A 27,841-nucleotide genomic window follows, 5' to 3' on the forward strand; every position below is an offset into this window, starting at 1 on the left:
ATAAGTGTAATAGTGGCTTCATAAAATGTGTTTGGCAGTTTTCCTTCCCTTTCTATTTCATGGAAGTTTAAGGAGGGTTGGTATCAGTTCTAGAAGAACATTTTCAAATAAAAAGTCAGCAGTATGATTTAAAGAAAATAAATGTGTTTCTAAAGGTAAAATTATAATTGGCTATTGTTGAGCCAAGAACCTCAACTAAAACCACCTGCTGGAAACTGCAGCAGTTTCCTGCCTCCATGCCAGTGACAAATGATCCAGATTCTGTGTAGTGATTGGCTGTTGTACAGTTTTCTTTCAGAGATTAGTTTTGCCAACAACATCTGATTTGGGATTGGGATTTAGCTCACAAAGCAGGTTGTTTTCTGGGGTGTAGGAGAGGGTTAGTGTAAGTAATGAGCACTCTGCAGAGAAATCATTCCAGTGGGGAAAAATTGAATTTGTCCATGCATGAGCAAAATTGTTCTGTAATTCAGTGTTGTATGCCAAATGGTCAGTGAAGTCTGGGTTTGAATGGCAACTCACTGATGCTGGGGAAAATTTCTGTTTAATCTTTGGCTTTTTAAAAGGTTAAAACTGTCAATTTTTTTCCGTTTTAGAAACATGAAGTTTTTTTTTCTTTTCTTTTCTCCCCTCCTGTCTTCTGTAATTTTATTTTTAGGCTATTTTTTCAAATAGCAGATTTAATTAAAATAACATTTTTTTTCTCCTTTTCCCCAGGATAGCTTGACCAACCAGTCACTATTTTTCTACTTAAACGAGTACATCATAATATCCTGAGTAGTTCTAATTTGTAATTTTTTCTCTAAAATGAAATAGATTTGTGACTTTTGGAAATGTATTTTATTTTTTTGTTAGTAATGGGTTTGAACTCAGGATCTCATGCTTGCTAGGGAGGTGCACTACTGCTTGAGTCACTCCACCAGCCCTTTTTTGTGATCGGTATTTTTTGAGATACGGGATTTCATGAACTATCTGCCCGGTCTGGCTTCCAACCATGCGTGTCCTTCTGATCTTTGCCTCTAGGATATTTGTAGAAGAAAAGATTTACTATTGAAGTGCAAATATAAGTGGGTTTTTGGTTTTTTTAGTAGTACTGGGTTTGAACTCAAGTCCTTACACTCACTAGGAGAGGTGGTGTACTACTTGCCATGCCTCCAACCATTTCTGCTTTATTTTCCATATTGGGTCTCCTGTTTATGCCTTCGCCAGCCTTGAAGGCTCCTATTTATTCCTGCATAGCTGGGATGAGAAGGGTGCACCATGGTGCTTTTGTTGGTTAAGATGGGGTCTGGTAAGCTTTTTGCCTGGACTGGTGTCAAACTGTATGCCTCCCAACTAGCTAGGATTGTAGCCATGAGCCACCTTGCTTGGCTATTTTTGTTGTTTCTTGAGACAAGCTGTCAAAAAGCGCAGGCTGGCCTTGCACTCACAATCTCCTGCCTCAGCCTCCTAAGTGCTAGGATTACAGGTTTGAGCTCCACACCTGGCTTTCATTAAAGTCTTTGAAGAAACCCCAGTCTTATGCAAAAGGGAGGAGTATTTAGTTTCCTAACGGTGAGCTGAAAAGTGGAATCATATCATGGAGTTGTTCATAGTGTTACATTAAGATCCATTGGTCTACCAATGTAGCACAATGAAGAGTGTTTGAATGGGTCTCAAATTGTTGTGTTTTTTTTTTTTTTTGAGATGTTGGAGTTTGAACTCAGGGTCTCATGCTTGCTAGGCAGGTACTCGTACAATTGAGCCACTCCTCCAGCCCTGGGTCTACAATTTATGCATAATTTGTAAATATCATACATTGGTCTTTTTGAAAATACTGGATGTTTACTGGCCTGGAATGGTGGTTTCCATTTGTAATTCTAGTTACTTGGGAGGCAGAGTTCAGGAGTATCATGGTTTAAAGCCAATGGGGCAGAATATTTGTCTGGGAGACCCTATCTCAACCAATAAAAGCTGGGCCCGCCCTTCCTCCCTTCCCTTTTTTTCCTTCATTCATATTGTCTCAGTATGTAGTCTAGGCTGACCTGGAATTTGTAGTCCTCCTTCTTCAACATCCCATGGGATTACATGATTGTGCCACAAATGCCCAGCTCTGGTCCATAGTTTTCTATGTAGTGATAGTTTCTGTTTATTTTCATGAAAATGTCTGTGAAATATCTAATATGATTTAGTATTTTAGTTTTTCTTTAAGTAAAAGTAGAATTCCATGTAGAAAGCAACTTATGGGTTGTGCATGGTGGCTAACATCTATAACTCCAGATACTCCAGAGGCAGAGATAGGGAGGATTATGGTTCAAGGTCAGCCCAGACAAAAACTGTTATGGAGACCCCATGTCAACTAACAAGCTGGGTGTAGTGGCGGACATCTATCATACTAAACATGGGAGGTGTAAGTGGAGGATCATGGTCTAGGTTGGTCCAGGCAAAAATGTGACTTTATTTGAAAAATACCTAGAGCACAAAGGGCTGGGGGCATGACTCAAGTGGTAGATTACCTTTCTAGAAAGCAATGCCTTGTGTTCAAACCCTGGTACTGCCAAAAAAAAAAAGCAACTTACAATTTAGTTACAACGTGATTTTCTCAAGACAGCCATTGTACTGCATAATATAGTACAACTGCTTTGTTATACAGAATATTAAAAAATGTGTACTCAATGGTCAAGATGTTGAAAATTCTATTTGTTTTAATTTGAGTAACATAGAAGCTAGAGACTTAGTGAAGTTAATTTGTATTGCTTCATATTGGATTATTTATTTATTTTGGTGGGACTGGGTTTAAACACAGGACTTCATGCTTAAAAAGCAGGTGCACTTACTTGTGAGCCATACCTCCAGTCTATTTTGGTCTGGTTATTTTGGAGATGGGGTCTTGCAAACTGTTTGACTGGGCTGACCTCAAACCTGGATCCTCCCAATATCAGACTCTCAAATCGCTAGGATTATAGGCATCAGCCACTGGCGCCCAGTCATATTTTTTTATTTATTTATGGTGGTACTGGGGTTTAAACTCAGGGCTTCATGCTTGCTAGGCAGGTTCTCTACCACTTGAGCCACTCCACCAGCCGTGTGTGTGTGTGTGTGTGTGTGTGTGTGTGTGTGTGTGTGTGTGTGTGTTGGGTATTTTCAAGATAGGGTCTTGTGAACTATTTTCCCGGGCTGGCTTTGAACCTTGAGCCTCGTCATTTCTGCCTCCTGAGTAGCTAGGATTGAGTAGTAGGTGTAAGCCACTGGTACCCAGCTCATATAAGATACTTTATGTGATCATGTGGGGGAATCTTCATTTTTAAAACTTTTCACAAGTTTATTGAGATGTGATTAACAACAGAATTGTATAAGTTTAAGATATAAAATATGATTTGATATACGTATGTATTGTCAATTGATCGCCATAATTAAGTTAGCTAACTTATCTATCACCTCATTCACTTAACATTTTTGATTTTATGGTGAGAACATTTAAGATCTACTCTTTGCTTTAAAAAAATTTTTTTTGTAGTACTGGGGGTTGAATTCAAGGCCTCTGGTTTGCTAGGCACTAAGATCTACTCTTAACAGTGAACTTTTTATAACGTGTCATTTGCCTTATTATTTTTTCTTTTTTTTTGAGACAGGGTCTCACTATATAGTCCAATCTAGCCTTGAATTCACTATGTAGCCCAGGCTGACCTTGAACTTGCAGACCTCCAGCTTCAGTGCTGGTATTATAGATGTGTACCAACATGCCTGGTTTCATTGACTTTATTTATTTATTTTTGTTTTGGTGGGACTTGGGGTTTGAAATCAGGGCTTCATACTTTTAAAGCAGGTGTGCTGTACTGCTTGAGCCACATTTCCAGTACATTTTGCTGTGGTTATTTTGGAGATAGGATCTCTTAAACTGTGTTACTGGACTAGCCTCAAAGCTGATCCTCCCAATCTTAGCCTCTCAAGAAGCTCGATTACAGGCATGAGACACAGGCACCTAGCTTTCATTGATATTTATTTATTTATTGGTATTGGGGTTTGAACTCAAGGCTGCAAATTTGCTAAACAGGTGCTTGAACCAGCCTCTAGCCCATTGACTTTTTAAAACTCCAGGTCCATATTGGTGAAAAGTGATGACTCTGTTGGTTGAAATAGTACAATTTTAATTTCATTGCTTTGGTTTCCATTTAAATATTCACTATGCTTTTATACTACCAGTAATATGTTACAATACAGTGAAAAAGGCAACTATTAAATATGAAAATTGTGGGTTGTTTTTTGAGACAGTCTTACTATGTAGCTCAGGCTGGTCTTGAAGTCATGATCCTTCTGCCTCATCTTCAGTGCTGGGATTATAGATTGGTGCCACCATGACCAGAATCTTTAAATTTTGATGTAGTCCAATTTATATTTTCTTTTATGGCCTGTGCTTTGGTGTCAAATCCAAAAAATTAATCCCAAATTCAATGTCCTGAATGTTTCCTTGTATATTTTCTTCTAATAGATTTATAATTTTATTACATTTAAATCTTTGATTCAGTTTGATCAAAGATTTCAGAATACCATGCTTATTCATCATTTCTTGGAATCTAAGAAAGACATTAAATTAGCCAAAGTAATTTTTGTATTTGGTGTGAAGTAGGGGGTCAAACTTCATTCTTTTGTAGGTGGATATCCAGTATCGAAAGGATTATTCTGTCCTTATCGAGTGGTCTTGGGACTCTTGTCTAAAATTAATTCATCATATATTTGAGGTTTTACATTTCTGGATTGTCAGTTTTATTCTACTAGTCTATGTGCCTATCCTTATGGCAGTACCACCCTTTTTTTTGTTAGTATAATTTTGTAGTAAGTTTTGAAATATGGAAATGTGAATTCTCCAGTGTTGTTCTTCTTTTTCAAGATTGTCTTGGGTATTTAGGGGTCCTTTTCAATTCCATATGAATTTGAGGATCAGTTTTTTTATTCTTGTAAAAAGGCTATTGGAATTTTGATAGAGACTGATTGCATTGAATCTGTAGATCATTTTGGGTGGTATGCTACCTTACTACAGGCATACCTTGCTGTACTGTGTGTAGCAGATAATGTATTTTTTATATATTGAAAGTTTGTGGCAACCATGTATTAAACAAATTTGCCAGTACCATTTTTCTAACAGCATGTGCTCACTTTGTGTTTCTCTTTCACATTTTGATAATTCTTATATGTTTCAGACTTTTTCATTATTTTTGTGTATGTCTGATATAGAAATCTGTAGACAATGTTCTTTTATATAACTATCATAATTATATTGGGGCACCACAAACCTTACCCATATAAGACTATGATCTTAATTGATAAGTGTGTGTGAATTATTTTTTGGGGGGTGGTAGTGGTGGTATGTGTATGTGTGTTCATGTGTTATCCATTGTAGGTGCTGTATTAACTCACTAGGCAATAAGATCAGCACCTGGTCTAGTATCTTTCTTAGTTTCCAAGTAAAGATGGACGAGCATGATATTTTGAGACATGTACACAGCAGTTATTATTTACATGAATGTACCTGTGACTTCCATTGGTGGCAAACACACTGGTAAATGTATTGTTGAGTGCTTTGATTTGTGGCTTATATTGATAATGGGAAGAAATGCTAAATTTCAGTTTAAGGTTAGTAAGAATGTAGGTGGGTCTTTTCTCAGGGCCTCTCAGGGCTAAGATCTTGATTTAGTTTAGCCTCTTGGCAATACATGTAGGTAAAGTGCTAAGATAGTGCTTCAGTTGAGGGCAGACTGTTGAGGGCATAAGTCATGGCTGTCTTACTTTCTACTGGAGTCCCAGCACCAAGCATGGCACTTGGCACCAAATAGGTGTTTCCTAAATACTTGTAAGATGAGTGGTAGGGATATACATTTGGCTGCAGGATTGGAATATAAGCATCCTAGTTTCCATGTCACTTAGGATTTTTACAGTGATTTTGTTAGTTTTCTTCAGTAGAGGAATAGTTTATCTTAAGCATGCTCCTTCTGTACAGAATTTAGTTCTCTAAAGGACTCAGGGAAGAAGGGCCCATGAAGGTCATTTGTACATATTGTGTGTGTTTTGACTGCTCCACCAACCTGCTGTTCCTCACCTTTCTTTCTTCCCTCAGGCCTACCTATTACTTGAAATAACAGTATTAAAATTAAGCCAATGAATAATCCTACAATTGCCTTTAAGTGTTCAAGTGTAAGGAAGAGTTGCAAGTCTTACTAAATCAAATGCTACAAGTGATTGAACTTAGTGAGGAAGGCATGTCAAGAAAGTTGGTATAGGCCAAAAAGCTAAGGTTTTTTTTTTTGGTGCTAGCTACCTAATTTGTGAATATAGAGGGAAAGTTATTGAAGGAATTGAAAGTGCTACTCCATGGAACACATGAATAATAAGAAAGCAAAACAATCATACTGTAAATATTGAGTGGTCTGGATGGAAGGTCAAACTTGCCACAATATTCCTATAAGTCAAAGCCTAATCTAGAGCAGGTCCCTAACTCTCTTCAATTCTTTGAAGGCTGAAAGAGGCAAGGAAGCTACAGAAGGGATGTTTGAAGCTGGTGGTTGGTTCGTGAAGTTTAAGGTGGGGGAAAAAAAAACTGTCTCCATAACATAAAAGTGCAAATGCGGATGTATGAGCTGCAGCAAGTTATCTTAGATGATCTGAGATAAATGATGAAGGTGGTTACAGAAAATAAATTTTTAAAAGTAGACAAACACCTTCTACCAGAAGAATGTTACCTAGGACTTACATAGTTATAGAGGAGAAGTCAGTGCCTGGCTTCAAATGACAGGCTGATTCTCTTGCTGCTAATGCAGCTGGTAACTTTCATTTTGGTTTTTCCTTTCCAATTTGGAAACTTTTTATTTCTTTTTCTTGCCTAAGTGCTTTGCTAGAACTTCCTGTCTTGTCCCATCATCTGCATAATTTTGCTCAGAATCCAAACTCCTTTTAGAAAAGATCAGATTTGTTCAGACTATATACCATTCTCTTAGTCTATGGATAGCAAGACACTTTGATTTACTGAGATGTAAACATGGGTGAGGAGTTTATCTACCAATGAAATTGGGGTGCTGTTACCAAAGAAAAGAAGATGGATGCTCAAGATCCAGAAAGACCAAACCAAAACAAAAACTAACATTTGTTCCAAAACGGTTGTGGCAAATCCAGAACTAGAACTCATGTGATTCCTAGGGCTTTCTAGGGCAATGTTACTATTTTTTTCCCAGTGTGTTAGTATTCATTGTTACATTTTAACCTTATTTTTTTTTTCTTAGAATGCCTAGTTCAGTAAACTTGAATTTTTAGCATTCCTGGTTTCCTCAATTTAATAAGGCTGCTGTAAAGTAGCATTTTCTATTATATAGAAAAATTTATTGGATAATGCTTAATTAACTAAAGATTCTGACACATGTAAAGCAGGGGACTGGGGGTAGGAAACAATGGGGGGTGAAAGGAAGGGTGAAGGATAATATGATCAAAGTACTTCATATTCATGTATGAAAATAGAGTTGTTTAAAAAAGAGGGGGGATATGAAAGTAAGAAGGGATGAACTTGATCATAGTATGTTATATGCATGTATAGAAATAACCACAAAGAAACCTTTTGTACAATTATATACTCTAATAAAAATAAACATTCCTAAATTAATGCAAAATACATATTGAATATGCATATACTACATTTTTACTGTCCATTCAAATAAGAATTCCTCATGCATGTTTGTGATTATCAGTGCTTCATTATGGTATTCATGCTTAAACATATTGTTATGGGAAACTCTAGCAGAGACACGGGACTCTAAGGCAAGGAAGCAACGCTTTATTATGCCAGCACAGACTCAGCAGACTTGTGTCCAAAGGGGAGCACCAAGAACAAAGGGGTCTCACCTTATGTACCCTTGCAAGCAGGTTACAGAGGCAATAAAATTTAAAAAACAAGGTTTAACCCATATATGGTTAAATGCAATTCTATAGGCTATGGCACCATAGTGCTAAGTGCTCTTTTACCCCTAGTACTATGTGACCTTCTTCACATTTGGTTTCCTTCCTTCCTTCCTTCCTTCCTTCCCTCCCTCCTTCCCTCCCTCCCTCCCTCCCTCCCTCCCTCCTTCCCTCCCTCCTTCCCTCCTTCCTTCCTTCCTGTGCATACAATGCTTGGGTCATTTCTCCCCCCTGCTCCCACCCCTTCCCTTATCTCCCACCCGTACCCCTGCCTCTCCCCCTACCCCCTCAATACCCGGCAGAAACTATTCTGCCCTTATCTCTAATTTTGTTGAAGAGAGAGTATAAGCAATAATAGGAAGGAACAAGGGTTTTTGCTAGTTGAGATAAGGACAGCCATACAGGGAGTTGACTCACATTAATTTCCTGTGCGTGGGTGTTACCTTCTAGGTTAATTCTTTGTGATCTAACCTTTTCTCTAGTTCCTGGTCCCCTTCTTCTATTGGCCTCAGTTGCTTTTAAGGTATCTGCTTTAGTTTCTCTACGTTAAGGGTAACAAATGCTAACTTAAGTTTTTAGGTGTCTTAGCTATCCTCATATCTCCCTTGTGTGCTCTCGCTTTTATCTTGTGCTCAAAGTCCAATCCCCTTGTTGTGTTTGCCCTTGATCTAATGTCCACATATGAGGGAGAACATACGATTTTTGGTCTTTTGGGCCAGGCTAACCTCACTCAGAATGATGTTCTCCAATTCCATCCATTTACCTGCGAATGATAACATTTCGTTCTTCTTCATAGCTGCATAAAATTCCATTGTATATAGATACCACATTTTCTTGATCCATTTGTCAGTAGTGGGGCATCTTGGCTGTTTCCATAACTTAGCTATTGTGAATAGTGCTGCAATAAACATGGGTGTGCAGGTGCCTCTGGAGTAACCTGGGTCACAGTCTTTTGGGTATATCCCCAAGAGTGGTATTGCTGGATCAAATGGTAGATCAATGTTTAGCTTTTTAAGTAGCCTCCAAATTTTTTTCCAGAGTGGTTGTACTAGTTTACATTTCCACCAACAGTGTAAGAGGGTCCCTTTTTCCCTGCATCCTCGCCAACACCTGTTGTTGGTGGTGTTGCTAATGATGGCTATTCTAACAGGGGTGAGGTGGAATCTTAGCGTGGTTTTAATTTGCATTTCCTTTATGGCTAGAGATGGTGAGCATTTTTTCATGTGTTTTTTGGCCATTTGAATTTCTTCTTTTGAGAAAGTTCTGTTTAGTTCACTTGCCCATTTCTTTATTGGTTCATTAGTTTTGGGAGAATTTAGTTTTTTAAGTTCCCTATATATTCTGGTTATCAGTCCTTTGTCTGATGTGTAGCTGGCAAATATTTTCTCCCACTCTGTGGGTGTTCTCTTCAGTTTAGAGATCATTTCTTTTGTTGAGCAGAAGCTTTTTAGTTTTATGAGGTCCCATTTATCTATGCTGTCTCTTAGTTCTGTGCTGCTGGGGTTCCATTGAGAAAGTTCTTGCCTATACCTATTAATTCCAGAGTATTTCCTACTCTTTCCTGTATCAACTTTAGAGTTTGTGGTCTGATATTAAGATCCTTGATCCATTTTGAGTTAATCTTGGTATAGGGTGATATACATGGATCTAGTTTCAGTTTTTTGCAGACTGCTAACCAGTTTTCCCAGCAGTTTTTGTTGAAGAGGTTGCTTTTTCTCCATCATGTATTTTTAGCGCCTTTGTCAAAGACAAGTTGGTTATAGTTGTGTGGCTTCATATCTGGGTCCTCTATTCTGTTCCACTGGTCTTCATGTCTGTTTTTGTGCCAGTACCATGCTGTTTTTATTGTTATTGCTTTGTAATATAGTTTGAAGTCAGGTATTGTGATACCTCCAGTGTTGTTCTTTTGACTGAGTATTGCCTTGGCTATTCGTGGCCTCTTGTGTTTCCATATCAATTTAACGGTAGATTTTTCAATCTCTTTCAATGAATGTCATTGGAATTTTGATGGGAATTGCATTAAACATGTAGATTACTTTTGGGAGTATAGACATTTTTACTATGTTGATTCTACCAATCCATGAGCATGGGAGATCTCCCCACTTTCTATAGTTTACCTCAATCTCTTTCTTCAGAAGTTTATAGTTTTCCTTGTAAAGGTCGTTCACATCGTTTGTTAGGTTTACACGTAGGTATTTGATTTTTTTGAGGCTATTGTAAATGGAATTGTTTTCATACATTCTTTTTCAGTTTGTTCATTGTTAGTGTATAGAAATGCTAATGATTTTTCTATATTGATTTTATATCCTGCTACCTTGCTATAGCTATTGATGGTGTCTAGGAGCTTCTGAGTAGAGTTTTTTTGGTCTTTAAGGTATAGGATCATGTCATCTGCAAATAGGGATATTTCGACAGTTTCTTTACCTATTTGTATTCCTTTTATTCCTTCTTCCTGCCTAATTGCTCTGGCTAGGAATTCCAGTACTGTGTTGAATAGGAGTGGAGATAGTGGGCATCCTTGTCTAGTTCCTGATTTTAGAGGGAATGGTTTCAGTTTTTCTGTGTTAAGTATAATGCTGGCTGTAGGTTTGTCATATATAGCTTTTATAATGTTGTACTTTCCTTCTATTCCTAGTTTTCTTAGAGCTTTTATCATGAAATTGTGTTGGATCTTCTCAAAGGCTTTTTCTGCACACATTTGGATTCTTTAGGTTTTATTTCTCTGCTATGCCTTCCCTTCCCCATTGCTGCTTTATTAGAACACAGGCCTTTTTCTCTTCTAGTCCTCCTCCCTGCTACATTATCCCTAGTTATTTGATTTTTTTTTCAGGCTGTTGACTTATGACTAGTTTCATTCAAAATCATCTCCCAAAACATAAATTATTTGTTTAGAAAAAGGATCATGGGACTGGAGGTATGGTTCAAATGGTAGAGCTCTTAAGGCCCTGAGTTTAATCCCCAATGCTGTCAAAAAACAAAAACAAACAACAACAAAAAGGATTATGTATGCTTATGCTCAAGTGAGAGACCATCTGGGATGTGGTTAAGAAGACATTCTAGATCAAAACAAGGGTGCTTTGGTTCCTTTCACAGTTCCAGGCTTTTGTCCAATTACTTAACCTTCCTGTGCCTTGGTTTTCCATTTGTAACATAGGTATGACAGTATCTGTTTTATAAGGTTGTTGTGAAGGTTAAATTAGTTAATAAATAATTCCTAACATATAAGTAATGCTGAGTAAAAGTTAGTTGTTGTTACATGTCCCCAGTGGAGAGGAATATTGGTGCCAATTTTTTTACTAAATCTGGTGTGACAGGTTTATTAGTGATTATTTACTTTTGATAAATTTAGGTTTTAATCTTTGGGGATATATATGCTGTTTTTGTTGACAGAAACCTTAAAGCTTTTATCAAATCTTTAGAAGTTTATATGCCAAAGAACCACTTCTGTCAGGGGACCTAGATTTGGGCATATTTATAAGCTCATGGGAAAGGAACTGGTAAAGCAGGAGAGACTAAAGATCCTAGAGCGTAGGAATAGGGTATTTGAGGGCTAATGGTCCCTCTGGTGGTAAAAGGAAATGAGATCCAGTTCATTGGTAGAGGAACCAATTTAGAGAAAAAAGAAAAATTTATAGGAGGAATATCAGGGAATTGAAGTCACTGCTCACATTCTTTCTTACGTAAGAGATGAGCTGAGTCTATCAAAAGTAAGTGAAGAGAGGTGGAAAATGATGCTTGAGGAAGACAGAGGTTAGAAATAGCCATAGTGAAAAGTGGGGGAAGTGGAAAATTTAGGGAAAGATTTTTGGATTGTGTTGAGGGTCCACTTGTGATTGGAGACCACTACTAGTGAAACCAGATTGGAGATGGTGTAACTACCCCACCCCCACCAGCCTAGGGAGATAGTGGAAAAACCATGAAAATGGATTGATCTAGGACTAGGGATGTATCTCATTGTTGTGGAGAACTTGCCTAGCATGCCTTAGGCCCTGGGTTCTACCCCTAATACTGGGAAAAAAACAAAACTATGTGGTTGTGGTCTTGCCAGGCAGGTACAGTTGGGAGGATAAGAGAGGCAAAGAGATGAGAGTTCACTTAGGGAGTGAAGACCAGCATGGGATAGAAAGAAAGAAAGTAATGAGTTTGAGAATTTGAAGATCTTCAATTGAAGTGAAAGAAGAGTGGGAGTATTGGAGTAAGTAGGAAAGATGTAGAGGTAGAAGTCAGAGTACATTTATGGGGTTAAGAATGAGATTCTCCTAGTTATTTTTGTCATCTTTTTTCTTTTTCTTTCTTTTTAGCAGTGCTGAGCATCAAACTCTGGACCTGGTAAATGCTAGGCAAGCACTGTACCACTGAGCTACATCTTCCGTGACTTATAGTTTTATATCAGAATTACCAGTTTTATTGAAAATAGTTACCCAAGTCTCATTTTAGATCAACTGAATCAGAATCTCTAGGGATTTGGGCCAAGCCATCTTCATTAAAAATGTTTCACACAAAGGTTGGAGGCATGGCTGAAGTGGTAGAAAGCTCAAGGCCCCTGAGGGTTAGGGTTAGGGTTTCAACACCCAGTCCCACCACCAGCACCACCAAAAAAAAAAAAAAAAAAAAATCCACATACAATTTAAAAAAATTAAAATATATACAAAGTAAAATTTACTCTTTTATTGCTATGAATTTTAACAAATGCATAGTGATGTCCTTTATAAGGATAAGATAGGTAGGAGCAGATGAGGAAATTTTTTTTTTTTTTTTTTGGTGGGCCTGGGGCTTGAACTCAGGGCTTCACACTTGCAAAATAGGCCCTTTGCCACTTGAGTCACACATCCAGACCATTTTGCCCTGGTTAGTTTGGAGATGGGGGTCTTGTGAGCTGTTCTCCAGGCTAGCCTCAAAACGCAATCCTAATCTCAGCGTCCCAAGTAGGTAGGAGTTCAGGTGTGAGTCACTGGCGCTCAGCCTCTCAATTATTTTTGAACACATCTGATTTTCTTACTGCAGCAAAACGATAGCCATAGAGTTCACAGAAGTGAATATCATAGTGGATTAACATTTTCTTCATAAGTTTATTAAGTGTAGATCTGGGGTGGACACATTTTTTTTCCCATAAGGAGCTGGACAGTAAATAGTTTAGGTTTTACAGGCCATATACGGTCTCTATTGCATATTCTTTGTGTGTGTGTGTTTGTTTGTACGTGTTTGCAACCATTTAAAAATGTAAAAAACATTCTTTATATCATATAAAAACAGGTAGAAGGTCTCACAACCCCTGGCAGATAATCAATACAATAATAAATCAAGCTCAGATTTACTATGGACTGTGAGTATATGAGCCACTCCCAGCTTGTAGTATAAGTTTATAGTTTAGAAAGTCAAAAAAAGTACAAGGTTTATATTAAACCTGTAGTTTACTGCCCTTTCCTTCCCACCCTCAACTTCTAATCCCCAAAGGCAACACCTATTTCTTTTAACCTTTTCTTCTGGTTTTTAGCTATCTTTCATAATGTGCTTAAACTACTATTTTAAATTTTTTACTTTATGAAATTATTTATTGCTTCTAAGGAAGATGGTGATTTAGGTCTCTTAGGCCATACACACTCTTTGGTACTTATACTAGTATGACTATGTATACTTCACAGCTTTCTCCTCCTCCTCCTCCTCCTTTCTTCTTCTTTCTTCTTATTTTTCTTTCTCCTTCTCCCTCCTCCTCTCTCCTCCCTCCTCCCCCCCCCCTCCTTTCTCTTCCTCCCTCTTTCCCCCTCCTCCCCCCTCCTCCTTCCTCCTTCCTCTTCTACCACTACTATTATTATTTTTTTTTTGATGGTTCTGGAGTTTGAACTCAGCTACCTCACACTTGCTAGGTAGACACTCTACCACTTGAGCCACTTCTCCAGTGCCCACCTCCCCCTTATTTACTTTAATATAAGTTCTAACTATGTTACTGGGCTGACTTAGACTTCTTGGTAAGGGATCCTTCTGCCTTAGCCTTCTAAGTAGCTGAGATGATAGGTGCACACTACTGCACCAGGCTTGTTTTCTTTCCTATCCCCTCCCCTCCCTTCCCCTTCCCTTTATTTCCTCCCTCCCTTGCTGTTGGTCTCTTTTCTTCATTGTGTGGCATATTCTGTGGGGAGTTTTGAAATAGCATGTCTTTGAGTTCTGAATTCTTGTCATTTACTTATTGGTTTTTTGGTGGCACTGGGGTTAGAACTCAGGGCTTTGCACTTGCTAGGCAGGTGCTCTACCACTTGAGCCATGCCCCCAGCACTTCTTATTTTAAATGTTTCTTTCTCTTCCAGTTTTCTGTTAGTTCAATATTGGATCTTCTGGGTTGATCCTACAATTATTCTATTTCTTTCTCATTGCTTTTTTGGTCCATTCACTAGATTTCTACTTCATCTGCCAGCTTGCTAACTGAATTAAAAAACTGTCATAATTTTAATATATGAGGGCTCTTGTTCTTTGCAATATTTCCTTTCATATATCTGAGGATCTTATACTATTTTTGTGTATTTGTGAAATTTCTTCCCCTTGAGTTCTCTGTTGCTCCCAAGTACTTTTTGTTTTGTTTGTTTCCATCTATTTAATCTGATGGCTTTCTTCAAATGTCTGTTTTTTAAATTGTGGTTAATGTATATAACATACAATTTAATATTTTATTTTAATTGTGTAAGTTCTGTGACATTGAGTACATTCACATTGTTTTATAACTACCATTACCATCCATCTGCAGAGCTTTTTCATCTTCTGCATTAGCAACCTATGCCCATTAAACATTATCTTCCATCCCGGCTCTGGTCAGTCCCTGGCAAGCATCATTCCACTTTATTTCTCTGAATTCAGTTACTCTAGGAACTTCATTTAAGGAAAATTATATATTTGTCCTTTTGTGACTGGATTATTTCACTTAGCATAATATCTTCAAGGTTCAACCACTGGGTAATATGTATCAAAATTTTCTTTTTTTTAAAGGGGTTTGTTCTTATTTAAGAATTATATACTAAGAAACTGATTTGAAGCTCTGTGTAAATGAGGAAGACTTGTTAACTGAAGTCTTTGCTAAATGGTGATAAATGATGAATACCTTTTTCATTGGCTAACCCCCAAATAGCTGTAATTTTTAGGTCATTTTTAAGAGTGCTGTCAGTTTCTCCAGAAAATTCTCCCTTACTCTTGCCTGGGGATTTAAGCTTGGTAACTCATTCAGAGAACAGAGATGGAGAAGAGGTTTGTGACATCTGCTTGTTTGGTAGACTTTTCTTTAATTCTGAGAATAGTATTCATCCCTATTCTCAGCTGTGCTATGGTTGATGTTCCCTGAGTTCAGAGCCCCTCTAGCTATTTTATTAAACTTGTAAGTTGACAGCTTTATCTAAGGTGGAGGGAGGGGTAGTTGCCTGGAAGCTTGGTAGAGTTTGGGGAACTGAAGGTCTCACTGCTCTTTAAATGGACTGTCAACCAGTTCTTCCATTCTTTGCCTTATCCTTGAGTTCTTCTTCAGTGATACATTGTGCTTTCAATTCCTAGTCTTTTCAGGATACAGTGATATGAATTAAACTTCTTTAGGCTTATTTTTGAGATAGGGTCTCAGTATTTGCTCAGGCTGGCTTGGACCTTGATTCTCCTTTTTATGCTTCTTCCCCTTGTAGCTGGGATGACAGGTGTATATTAACATGACAGCCATTGGTTAAAATGGGGTCTTGTGAACTTTTGCCTGGGAGAGCCACAACCCACAGTCTTTCTGATCTTCATCTCCTGAATTACAGGATTGAGCCACTGTGCCCAGCTCTTTTTAATTTTTTCTAAAAAGAGACATCTGCTAAGTTTGGATCAGTAGCAATGGCATCACTTGGGAGCTTGTTAGAAATGCAGATTCCCAGGCCCCACCCCATAACTAGCAAATCATATTCTGCATTTTACTGAACCCCCTCCCCCATATGATTTATACATATATTAGAATATGAAAAACATTGGTCTAATTCATTGCACATACCACAGTGCTTGATACATATTAAGTGTTCAACATGTATTTGATTGAATAAATGTCTGATGAGTCTTCTATTGGACAATCACAAATTTAGAAAAGATCCATTAGTTATAAACACTCCTTCCTTCTCCTCCTCCTTCCTCCTCCTCCTCCTTCCTCCTCCTCCTCACTGGGGTTTGAACTCAGTTTGTCACACTTGCTGTTAGGTGCTCTGCTGCTTGAGACACTCCAACTTCCCTCTTTTGTGTTGGGTACTTTTGAGATAAGTTCTCACTTTCATTTTGCTCAGGTTGGCCTTGAACCAGGATCCTCCTGAGTTGCTAGAATTACATGCATGAGCCACTGGTGCCCAGCTTGTAGCTGGTTTTATAAGTCACATCAAATCCTTTCAGACACCATAGATATTTAGCCACTTTCAAAGTATGGGGCTGGGGAAATATGTAGCTCAGTGGTAGAGAGCTTGTCTAACAAGAACAAGACCTTGGTTTCAATCCCCAGCACCACACACACATACACACACACACACACACACACACACACACACACACACACACACGCAAAAGTATGGATAATAGCAAGTTCTTTCCCCATTTAGTAATTTCAGAAGTCTGATATTCTAATAAAGTCTCCCAGCTTTATTAAGATGTAATTCACATACCATACCACATATATCATTATAAATAGTAAATATATATATGTATGTATATGTATATATGTATGTATATATATATATGTATATAAAAAACATTGTATAATAATGCAATGATTTTTTAGTACATTCAGAGTTGTGCTACCATCACCTTGGGACATTTTTATTACCCTGAAAGAAATTCTTTATGTGTTAATAGTTACTTCCTATACTTCCTTAACCTTTCAGCCTTAGACAACATTGATCTACTTTCTGTTTCTATTGATTTGCCTATTCTGGCCAATGGAATCGTGTAATAATGTGATCTTTTATGACTGGCTTCTTTCATTTAGCATAATGTTTTCAGGTTCACCCATGTTACATCACATTAGTACTTCATTCCTTTTATTGATGAATAATTTCTATTATATAGATATCCCATCTATTCATCTGTTGATTACACATTTGGATTTTTTTGGGCTACTATACATAGTGCTGCTATGAACTTTCATATGTAAGTTTTTATGTGGTGACTCTGTCTTTAAGCTTTTGAGGAACTGTCAGATTGTTTTCCAAGAAGCTGTATCAGTTTTACATTCTCACAAGCAATGTCTGAGAATTTCTGTTTCTCTGCATCTTTACTCACACTTGCAATTATGTGTCTTTTTGTTTTGGCTGTACTGAGTGGTGAAGTCAGGGCCTCAAGCTTGCTAGGCAAGTATTGCCCAGTCCTTTTGCCCATGCCGTCCTTGAACCACCATCCTCCTATCTCCATCTCCTGAGTAACTGGGATTATAGGCATATGTCACCATGCCAGGCCCTTATCTGTCTTTTTAACTATAATCATCTAAAGAGTGTAAAGTGGTAGCTCATTGATTTTGATTTGTATCTGATGATGATGAATGTCTTTACATGGGCTTGTTTTGGCCATTCGTGTATCTTCTTTTTTAATTTTTTGTCTTTTCTTTTTTGGTCCTGGGATTGAACCTAGGGCCTCGCCCATGCTTTACCACTGAGCTACATCTCAGCCTGTGTATCTTCTTTTGGGGAATTTATCTGTTCATATCCTTTGCCCATTTTTATTGCAAAGGTTTTTTAGGTATTCTAGTTTTCTTATCTATATTTCAAAAATATATCTATCAAGATAGTTGCAAAAATACATTTTATCAGACCTATTTAAAAATATTCTCTCCCATTCTGTGGGTTTTTTCATTTTCTTTATAGTGCCCTATTAAGCAAAAAAAAAAAAGGTTGTAATTTTGATGCAGTTTGAGATTCATCATTTTTTGTTGTTGTTTATACTTTCAGTGTCATATTTAAGAAGTCATTACCTAATCTGAGATCCCAAAGATTTCAACCTGGTTTCTTCTAAGAACTTTATAGTTTTAGCTCTTTTATTTGACTTTTTTCCAATTTCAGTTCATTTTGGTTGACGTAGTTGTCTAACTTCATTATTTTTGTGTGAGGATATCCAGTTGTTCCATCACCTTTTGTTAAAAAGCCTATTCTTTCTGCACTGGATTATCTTGAACACCTGTTGAAAATCAATTGACTGTTTTGAGGAACATATTCACATTGTTCCCTTTCCTCCCTGCAAGATTGCCCTCAACTTTTTTGTGAAATTAAACATTTGAAATAATTTCAAAAAGGTGTAGGTACAGTTTAAAGAATTTGATTTTCTTGAACCATCTAAGAGTATCTTGTCAACATAATGCCGTGATGACCATGTTTGTGTGTATTTCCCACAAATAAGAACATTTTCCTACATAACCACAATACAACCATCAAAATCAGAAAACTAATATTGATGCATTTATACCATGTCATCCTCAGATCCTATTCACATTCTGCTCATTGTCCCAGTAACGTCCTTTATAGCAAAAGGATCCAATCCAGAATCACACATTGCATTTCATTTAATTGTCATAATTCTTTAGTCGTCTTCAATCTGATGTATTTCCTTTGCCTTTCCTTGACTTTAATAATTTTCAAACTTTTTGAAGATTATAGGCAGTTATTTCATGGAACATATGTCAATTGTAGCCTGTCTGATGTTTCCTCTTGATTAGATTGAATTTATTGTTGTGTCCTTTGCAGTGCATCCTGTTGGGGTTTACAATTTAACCATTACTTGAGGTAATAACCTTTATTGCTTGGTTAAGATAGTTATTTGCCAGGCTTCTCCACTGTTAATGATTATTTTATTTTTTGGAGTTACTAGAGTTTGAACCCAGAGTCTCATGCTGGCTAGGCAGGTGCTCTACCACTGGAGGTACTCCTCCAGCCCTATTTTGTGTTGGGTATTTTCAAGATAGGGTCTCACAAACTATTTGCCCAGACTGGCTTCTAGCCACGATCTTCCTGACCTCTTCCTCCTGAGTAGCTAGGATTTTAGGTGTGAGCCACAGCTCCCAGATTAAATTATTCTTTTTCTCTTTGTGATTAAAAAGAATTTTGTGAGAAAGTAATGGGGCTTGAATTCTGGGCCTCATGTTTGCTAGGGAGGTGCTCTACCACTTGAGCCACTCTGCCAGTCCTTTTTTGTGTTAAGTATTGTCAACATAGGGTCTCTTGAACTATTTGCTCTGGGCTGGTTTGGTACCACGATCCTCCTGATCTCTGCCTCCTGAGTAGCTAGTGTTACAGGTGTGAGCTGCCCATTTTAGTTTGTATATTTATTTGCTGTTAGGGTTTGAACCCAGGGCCTCTTACACGCTAATACACATTCTACTGCTGAGCTATACCGTCGGTCCTTTTCGTTTATTATCTGCATGGACATCTAGATTCATACTTAGTTTAATGAGTTTCTAGTCCCTTGCTATCATTTGTATTTCTGCTCCAACTGATTGATGCTCCAATTGTTTCAGATTTGGTGAATGGGAATCTACTGTTAAACTTGCTAGTTTTTTGTTTGGTCTTTCTTTCTGTGGTACTGGGAATGGAACCCAGGGTCTCACACATGCTAGGCAAGTGCTGTACCACTGAGCAACACTGCAAGTCCTTCTCTGTTCTTTTGACAAAACACTTCACTTTTTGTTACAACATGATGTTGTAGGTGCATTTGGTATTTGTTCTATGCCATCCTTGGAATAAGCATTTCTCCTTGGTTCCTTTTAATAGAGAATGGCATTACAAACAAAGATTTTGGGGGTGTTGCTGCTCTGAGGATCTCTCAGGGAACAGAACTATATATACACTTATATCCATGTTTATTTTTATATCATCTATACATGTCGAAATTCATGAGTTCATATCAGTTGCTGCAATTCCAGCTCAACACCAGAGGGTATATTCTATTTTTTCATCTTTTCATTTTTGTGACTTCTTTTATAAGACTGAGAAATCTTATATTTATACTGAATTTCTTATTTTAATAGATTTTTTAATCTATTCCCTTGTATGTATCCAGGTTTTTATAACTGTTGCTTCATTCTCCCTGCTGCTTCCTACCTGCTACCTGAGTCAGAAGCCCTTTTCACTCCTTTCTGGCCCTGCCCTACTGCATCAGGTTGCCTACTTCTGAGTATTGTGTCTTTCATCCGTTTGGTTTCATACATGCTGTTTCCCCCCCTGGCTCTGTATCACAGCCCTTCTTTCTTCACTCTGCTTCAGTACCATGCCAGGACCCATTCCTCACCCTGCTCAAGTCCTGAGATCTTGTTCTGTGCTGCTGCGTCTATATGAACACAGTCCTTCATCTTCTCAGGCTCTTGGCACCCAACTCTTAACTATCCCACCCCTATGTAGTCTAGTCCTACTTAATGACCTTTTTTGCTCTTTGGAATATGTTTACGGCATACAAAATAATGTTTTGATTTGCCTATTTGGATATACATGTACATGATGAAGCAGTTACTACAATTAAGCAAATTAATATGCCAGTAATGACTTCTCTTTCCCTTTTTTGGGAAGAGTTAAGAGTACCTAAAGTCTACATTACCAGTATACAATATAGCATTACTAGCTATAGTTCTTATGTTGTACATTAGTCACTTAATAATAGCTTTAGGAATGCATTGTTGGGGGGGGTACTTCTTTTGAAAGACAGTGAACTTTTGCCAAATTAAATATCAGTTATTTTATAAGGAGGGAAAAAAAATAAGTAGCTTGAAGTTTTTACTTTTCAGGCAATTATCGGAAGAGTTCCAAAGGACTCTTTTTTTTTTTTTTTGACTAACATTAAATGTAAAGTAACAGTTAATTTACTTTGTAGTTACTTGAATCTTAATGCACATTAGTTAATGAGCTGCTCCTGGTTGAGGAAATTAAAAAATAAGTAATAATTTACATTTACAAAATAATATTAATTTCTCTTTTAGCTCTTCCACCAAAGCCACCTAAGCCAATGACTTCAGCAGTTACAAATGGAATGAAGGACAGTTCTGTTTTTCTTCAGGATGCAGAATGGTACTGGGGGGATATTTCCAGGTAACTAATGCTGCTATAGTTGAATGCAGTTTCTTAAGAAAATAAGTTTTAAGAATTAGTAGTTAAAATATTTTATGCCCTACTAGCTGTCATTTAAAGATTACCATTTAAAAAATTATGTGTGGGAACATTTCAAGTGTTCTTAATTCTTCCCATGACAAAGTGACAAGAAAATCTTTACATTATGGGTGTGATTATTACTTTTCATTCTGTATTGAAGATTGATTTCTGCATATATGAAACTTGTATTTAGGATAATTACATGTGATTTAGAATAAGGGATTCCTTTAGGTACTTTAATTTTCTTTACCTTTCTCTCTCTAAGGAAGCTGGTCCAAAATCTTTGTTTGTACAAAACTCGGTTGAGATGGAGCCCAGGAAACTAACAACCTCCCTACAAGATTTTTGTTTGTTTGTTCGTTTGAGACAGGGTTGTATTATGTAGCTCACAGGCTGACCTGGAACTTACTGTGTAGCCCAGGTTGGCCTCAAACTTGTGATCCTCTTGCTTTAGCCTCCCAAGTGCTAGCTTACAGGCATGAGCCACCACACTCAGCCATTGGTGATTTTGATGCAGACTCTTCACATACTTCAGTTGGAGAAAAGGACTCTAGGACAGATTTCCTTTTAGGGTAAAATATAATTTTGGATAATTTTGAAACTAGAGAGGGGGATATATGTATATATATATTTTTTTTCTTAATTTGAACACTGTGTTTATTTTTTTCATTAAACTCTAATGAGTCTGTAAGTTTTTTTTGTTATTTTGTTTTATTTTGTTTTTTTCTGAGACAGAGTCTTGCGATGTAACTCTGTCTTGCTTGGAACTTGCTATTGTCAGGCTTGCCTTGAACTCAAGATCCTCCTACCTCAACCTCCCACGTGCTAGGATTACAGGATGTGTACCACCAGATGTAGCATCTAATGTATCTTCTTTAAAAAAAAAAAAAATCCTATCAATTTCTGCCTGTTCAGGTTCCAGGTATATTCCTCAACACACTAGTCCTTCCCTCTCTTATCTCTGTTCTCTTCCACTAACAAAGTGGCACTCATTTTATTTTATTTTTTTTAACCTGTACCACTTTAGCCGTTTTTAAGTGTACAGGTCACTGGCATTAAGTACATTTACGTTGCTATGCAATTATTGCTACCATTCATCTTCTCCAACTGAAACTGTACCTATTGATTATTTTGAATGTATACCCAGAAGTGGAATTGCTGGATCATTTGTTAATTCTATGTTTAACGTTTTGAAGAAGACTTAGTAGTAGAATGCTTGCCTACCAAATATACTCCTGAGTCTTGAGTTAGAACCTCAGTACTAGCTGGGTGCTGATGACTTATGCCTGTAATCCTAGCTACTCAGGAGACAGAGATCAGGAAGATTGTGGTTAGAAGTCAGCCTGGGAAAATAGTTCGTGAGACCCTATCTTGAAAATACCCAACACAAAAAAGGGCTGGTGGAGTGACTCAAGTGGTAGAGTGCCTGCCTAGCAAGTGTTAAGGCCCTGAGTTCAAACCTTAGTACTGCCAAAATAAAAAAAATAAAATCTCAGTACTGCCAAAAATTGACCACATTTTCATATTGTACAATAAAAGAATCCTTTATATTTAAATGTCATTTAAATTTATATATTAAGATCATGTAGTTCTACTGCAATTCAGGGTTCTTTTAAGCCTTTTTATTAATTTCCTTTGAGTGTTATAATGTTGTTCCTTTTTCTTTTTGTCCTCTCCCTGAATCCCAGGGTTGGCAGCTTCCCTGAATTCCTTCTTTGGTGTAATTATTTACGGCCCTGGGACCAGGGCCTCAGCTCATCTCAGCTCATCTCAGGTCCCAGGAGCCAAAGGCTTGCTTTAAGGGAGGAAGGAAGGAGAACTTTCCCTTGCTCTTTCCCCCTTTCAGGATGAGGACCAAGTACCAAAGAACCTCTGTCTTTTCCTGTCACACCTCCACATATGGTTCTAGGTCTTGAACTCAGGGCCTCACACTTGCTAGGCAGGCACTGTACCACTTGAGCCACTCTGCCAAGCCCTAAATTTTTAAATCAACTCTGCAGAAGGAATTTGTCAGTATAAATTCAAATTAGAGAATATCATATTGAAGATTATAAACTTAAGTGTATTTTCCTCTTTCTGTTCAAGATCAGTTGCCACTGTTGCTTAAATATAACCTTCTTTCCAAACAGCTGCTAGTTTTTCCTAAAACTCTGCAAAGTCAGACTTGCCTAAGAAAGCCCTTTAGATTTAATAGAAACATTATCCCCTACAGACAGTTGGAATCTAGAAGAGTTTAAAAATTAAATAGCTTTCCTTAGATTATATAACACCAAAAATCAGAACAGAAAGAGCATACCTAGAGGGAGGAACTAAATGACCTCTGAAGGTCTCTATGATTCTGTAACTTTAGACACTCCCACCTTTCTACTAGTCTTAGTAACAACATTTGAAGACAACCAATGCTTAAGTTTTTTCATGTTTTCAACAATTCTTTTTTTCAGGGAGGAGGTAAATGACAAATTACGGGACATGCCAGATGGTACCTTTTTGGTCCGAGATGCCTCAACAAAAATGCAGGGAGATTATACGTTAACTTTGAGGTAAGTACTTTTTCTCCTTTTGACTCTACCCTCCTAGAATTATTTTAGTTCCAGGTATGTACAGAGTTCTGTATATTATTTAAATCTTTATATACCTATTGTTTCATGTTTTAAATTAATTTAGATACATAATTTTCAGTTTGGCTAACTTTTTTCTTTGCATTAAATATTTAAACATCTTATATAAAAATGGGAACTATTTTTTTTAATGTACACTAAAATGAAAAATAAACCCCTAAATGTAAGGGAAGAAGATAAATTAAAGTAGAAGTCATGGGCACAGCTTATGGTTATTAATGAATCTGTCCCTTCAGAAACCCTATTAATTTCCTTAATGCAGACTTCAAGAAGTAGAACGCAACATAATTTTGGCTGATGAGGTATATAGAAGATAAAGCAGTTCTTAGCCTGTGTCATGCCTTTCAAGTGAGCATATTAGTTTTTCATAAGTGGTGGGTATATGACTTTTTATACTTACAAGGATGGAACATATATTAAAAATACATGAAGAAAAGCTGCATTAGATGTTTTCACATGTAATTTTAATGATTAAAATAGTTCAATTACAATAAAGTTTGAAGATTTGTTTGTATGTATCATTTTATGTATTTACTTATTTTGTGGTTCTGGGGATTGAACCCAGGGCCTCATACATGCTAGGTATATGCTTTACCACTGATCTATACCCCAGTCTCCTCCCACTTGTTTTGGAGATGAGGTGTTTGTCTGTGTTACCTAGGTTGCCCACTATCTCCTAGGCTAAAGTGATTTTCCTGCCTCAGCCTCCCAAGTAGCTGGGATTATAGGCACAAACCACCATGCTGCACTTTGGAGAATGGTTTTTCTTTTTGAGGGACAAAGTGACAGAGTTTTATTAGGAAAGGAAAGCACAAGAAAGAACAGACTCCTGTGTGGGAAGGGTTGGAGGAAAGCAGCCCAAGCCCTAGAAAATGCTAAGATGCTGTTTTAAACCTACATTCCTAATTACACCTAACTAAAAGCAACAATTTTTGTATCTTATGGATGAGAGGAAGAGCCTACAGTTTGGTAGCTTAAGCTGAAGTTGCAGTATTCTTTAGGAACAAAGACAAGCAAGGACTCCTCCTCAGTGCTTCCTACTCTAGAGCTAGAATTTTATGCTAGAGTCCTACAGAAAGCTTTAATATTTCCTAGTTCAACTGGGTTTCTCTGGATGTAGGAAGGAATTTCTTGAATAAGTCTTCTCAGAACAGGCCATGGAAGTAGCAAACAGACATAGGGAATGACATTTTCCTTTTGAGGCAGTCCATTTTATTATTGGGCAGCTGTAAAGTTTAGAGGATTTATCTTTGGTGTTTTGATAGGATTGGGAATATGGATATGCATAAGAAATGGTTTTACCCTGCAGAGTTTATAATTCAAGTGTGTAAATGGCGGAACAGCAGAAACACGTATGTAGTGTACCTTAATGTAGCATGCTAAGTGTTTTATTAGAATTCTCCCAATTTTCCCTTCTTCCTAACCCCTGGCAATCATTGTTCTCCTTTTTTTCTCTATGAATTTGACTATTTGAGGTACTTTATATAAGTAAAATCATATAACATTTATCCTTTTATATCTGATTTTTTTTCTTTGGGGAGAGGTTTTCTCAGAGGAAATGACAGTTGATCTGGACCTTGATGGATTTTGCTTGGTAGAAAAGTATTGGTCTTAATTCAATTTAATAAACCCTTGTAGCTCAGTGCTAAAAACAACAATTACTCTGAAGGGCAGCTAACAAGTTAACTTTTGTCTGAAGGATCACATAGACAAGTGAAGGCAAAGGGAGTAAGAAAACAGCTTATAATAGTTAAATTAACAGTAGAGGTTCAGACCATATATTTGGGGAGCTGAAAGAAGGAAAGGAAATATATTCTTAAGAGGATATATAAAACTAATCTTCATGGAAGGAATTGGATTTGCAGTGTTCCTTGAAGAAGGGAATACATTTGCACATTTAGAAACTGGGACTAGAGTTGCAGAAATAGATATTAATACTAGCAAAGATGTGCAGGTGAGAAATTATAGCCATGTTTTGTAAAATACCCTGTTTGGCTAGGTTAAAGTTTTAACTGTAAAAATGAGGAAGTAGTGGGCATAGAAGAATTGGAAAGGGGTCATATTCAAGAGGGCCCTAAATTGTAAAATTTGCAGTTTGTATTTAATATTTTAGGCAGGTAGGGGAAACTATTGCATTTTTCAGCAGGAAAATGATCAGGCTATTTTAGTAGAATAAACAAGGACAAATAAAGACTTAGGAGGCTTTTATGAAGTGAGAGGTAATGGTGATTGAGAATAAGATTTATTCCTCAACTTACTTAATATTTATTGAGTATCCACAATGTTTCATACTGTTATTGGCAAAGAAAATGATGAACAAGAAAGACATGGCTTCTCTCATCTAGTGCTTTTTTTTGTGAGGAAAGAGGGGTGGGGAGAGGAAGATAAAATAAACATATAAAAAGAAATGCGATAGCTTCACAGTGTATGAAGTACTGTATAGGGAGTATATATGATAGAGAATTTCTGGATAGAGAGCTTTAGGATGATGTGTGAGAACAGAAGTATTAAAAGAGCCAGCCAGAAAAATGTTCCAGGGAATGGGAAAAGAAAATGCAAAGACAAGGATTTGGGGAATATTTGATGGATCTGATGAATACAAAGACCATATTGTGGTTGATCTGAAATATAAACCAGAGTAGGTGATGAAGTTCAAACTAGAAGAGAGCAAGATCTGCAGAAAAGTTAATGAATCATGGGAAGGAATTTGAGAGATACAGACCCATTTGTCTAAAGTTAAATTTTATTTCTAAGTGCAAAAAAGTTGATAAAGACTTTGAAATTGGGATGACATGATCAAATGGTTGAATACACAGTTTCTTAGGATAGTGGCTGTAGGAAAGGACTTGAGTTAAGACCAAATGGGATTTGGTGACAGTATAGGTATGTGGTTGGGGGAGTTGAAGGTGACTGTGATTTGAGCCTGCTAGGCTTAGAATGAATGTCCCATTTATAGAAATAAGAAAGTCAAGAATATGTTTATTTATTATTTTTTGATGTTGAATTTTAGCTGCCAGATAAAATGTATCTAGGATATACCTAGAAATGTGGGCTTAATGCTTAGGAGAGAGTTTAGGACCAGAAAAAGAGCCAGGTACCATATGTGTAGAACAAATGGAATTTTAAAAAGTGTATATAAAGAAAAGAAGGTAGAGGCTGAATGTAAATTTTTAAGGGAGTAATTATATTGGTAGTCAGGAAGACATTTATAGACAGGGGAAGAATAGTTTGAGAGGTTGAAAGCAAAGAGTAATGTCATCAAAGTCATGGGAAGACTTTGGGTCAGGTATTGGGTCAGGTATTAAGATGCAAGGAGGAATATCATGATTGGGTCAGGTATTAAGATGCAAGGAAGAAAGAATATCATGATTTTTCTGTTCAAGAAGATTAAAGTGAGGCAGAGAAAGACATGTATTCAAAATTCACCATTCCTTAATCCTTCAAATCCTCACTTCTGTGTGTCTGCTTAGAGTCAGTGATACATTATTAAAATTACCTTTGTCTTGTCTAGCATGTTCAGGACCCTGGTTTGATCCTAGTATCATAAGAAAAATGTTAATAAAATTACCTTTGTGAATATATCCTGAAAGCTTGCTCCTCTTTTCTTCTTTAATAGTCATCTAAATTCCAATGCTTCTTAAATTCTGCTTTCTACTTATTGCATTCCTATACATGGGCAGCTGAATGTGGGGAAAAAAAAAAAAAAACAATCCACACTGATTTTTTGACTACTGACCTTCAGTGGGCCAGCTTAATTTACACATTTCCACAATCTACTTATCTTCCCCACTTTCCTAGATGACATCTTCACATGTTCTTTTTGTCCTTTTCAAATCAACAAGACTTCTTCCCCCTTTTTAACTAAATAATTTGCTTCCTGTTTCACTGTGAATTGTAAATAGAGAACTCCCTTATACTCCTATTGCCAAAGGTATCAACTTGTTTGCCCATTAATGTGAATACTTTTATCATTTTCCTATTCTAGTGGATAACTGGTTATATTCTTGTTCAGAGTGCATATCTCTATTTGTGGACTGAATCCCATCCTATCCCTCTAATCCACTCAAGGGCATCACTCTTAAGAATTATCTTCTTTTTTTGGATTAGCAATTTTTGTCTCTCTACAGAGTCATTCCCATCAGCATATAAATATGATATGTATTATCTCATTTATAATTGAGAGATTTATTTTCTTATTTG

The 27,841-nt window shown here is 37.1% G+C and overlaps 1 protein-coding gene across 3 annotated transcripts in view; it reads left to right on the plus strand.

Annotated features, from left to right (window-relative positions):
• The window catches only part of Pik3r3 (phosphoinositide-3-kinase regulatory subunit 3), a 128,433-nt gene that overhangs the window by 68,562 nt on the left and 32,030 nt on the right, over positions 1 to 27,841 (plus strand). For all 3 annotated transcript variants that reach the window (XM_074080253.1, XM_020157645.2, XM_074080252.1), the window contains 2 exons: positions 20,855 to 20,963; positions 23,465 to 23,563. In XM_074080253.1, coding sequence (XP_073936354.1) covers positions 20,881 to 20,963; positions 23,465 to 23,563 — 182 coding nt within the window. In that variant the 5' untranslated portion in view covers positions 20,855 to 20,880. The remainder of the gene's footprint in view (positions 1 to 20,854; positions 20,964 to 23,464; positions 23,564 to 27,841) is intronic.

Source organism: Castor canadensis, chromosome 7 (genome assembly GCF_047511655.1).
Source record: "Castor canadensis chromosome 7, mCasCan1.hap1v2, whole genome shotgun sequence".
Taxonomy (NCBI): Eukaryota; Metazoa; Chordata; class Mammalia; order Rodentia; family Castoridae; genus Castor; species Castor canadensis.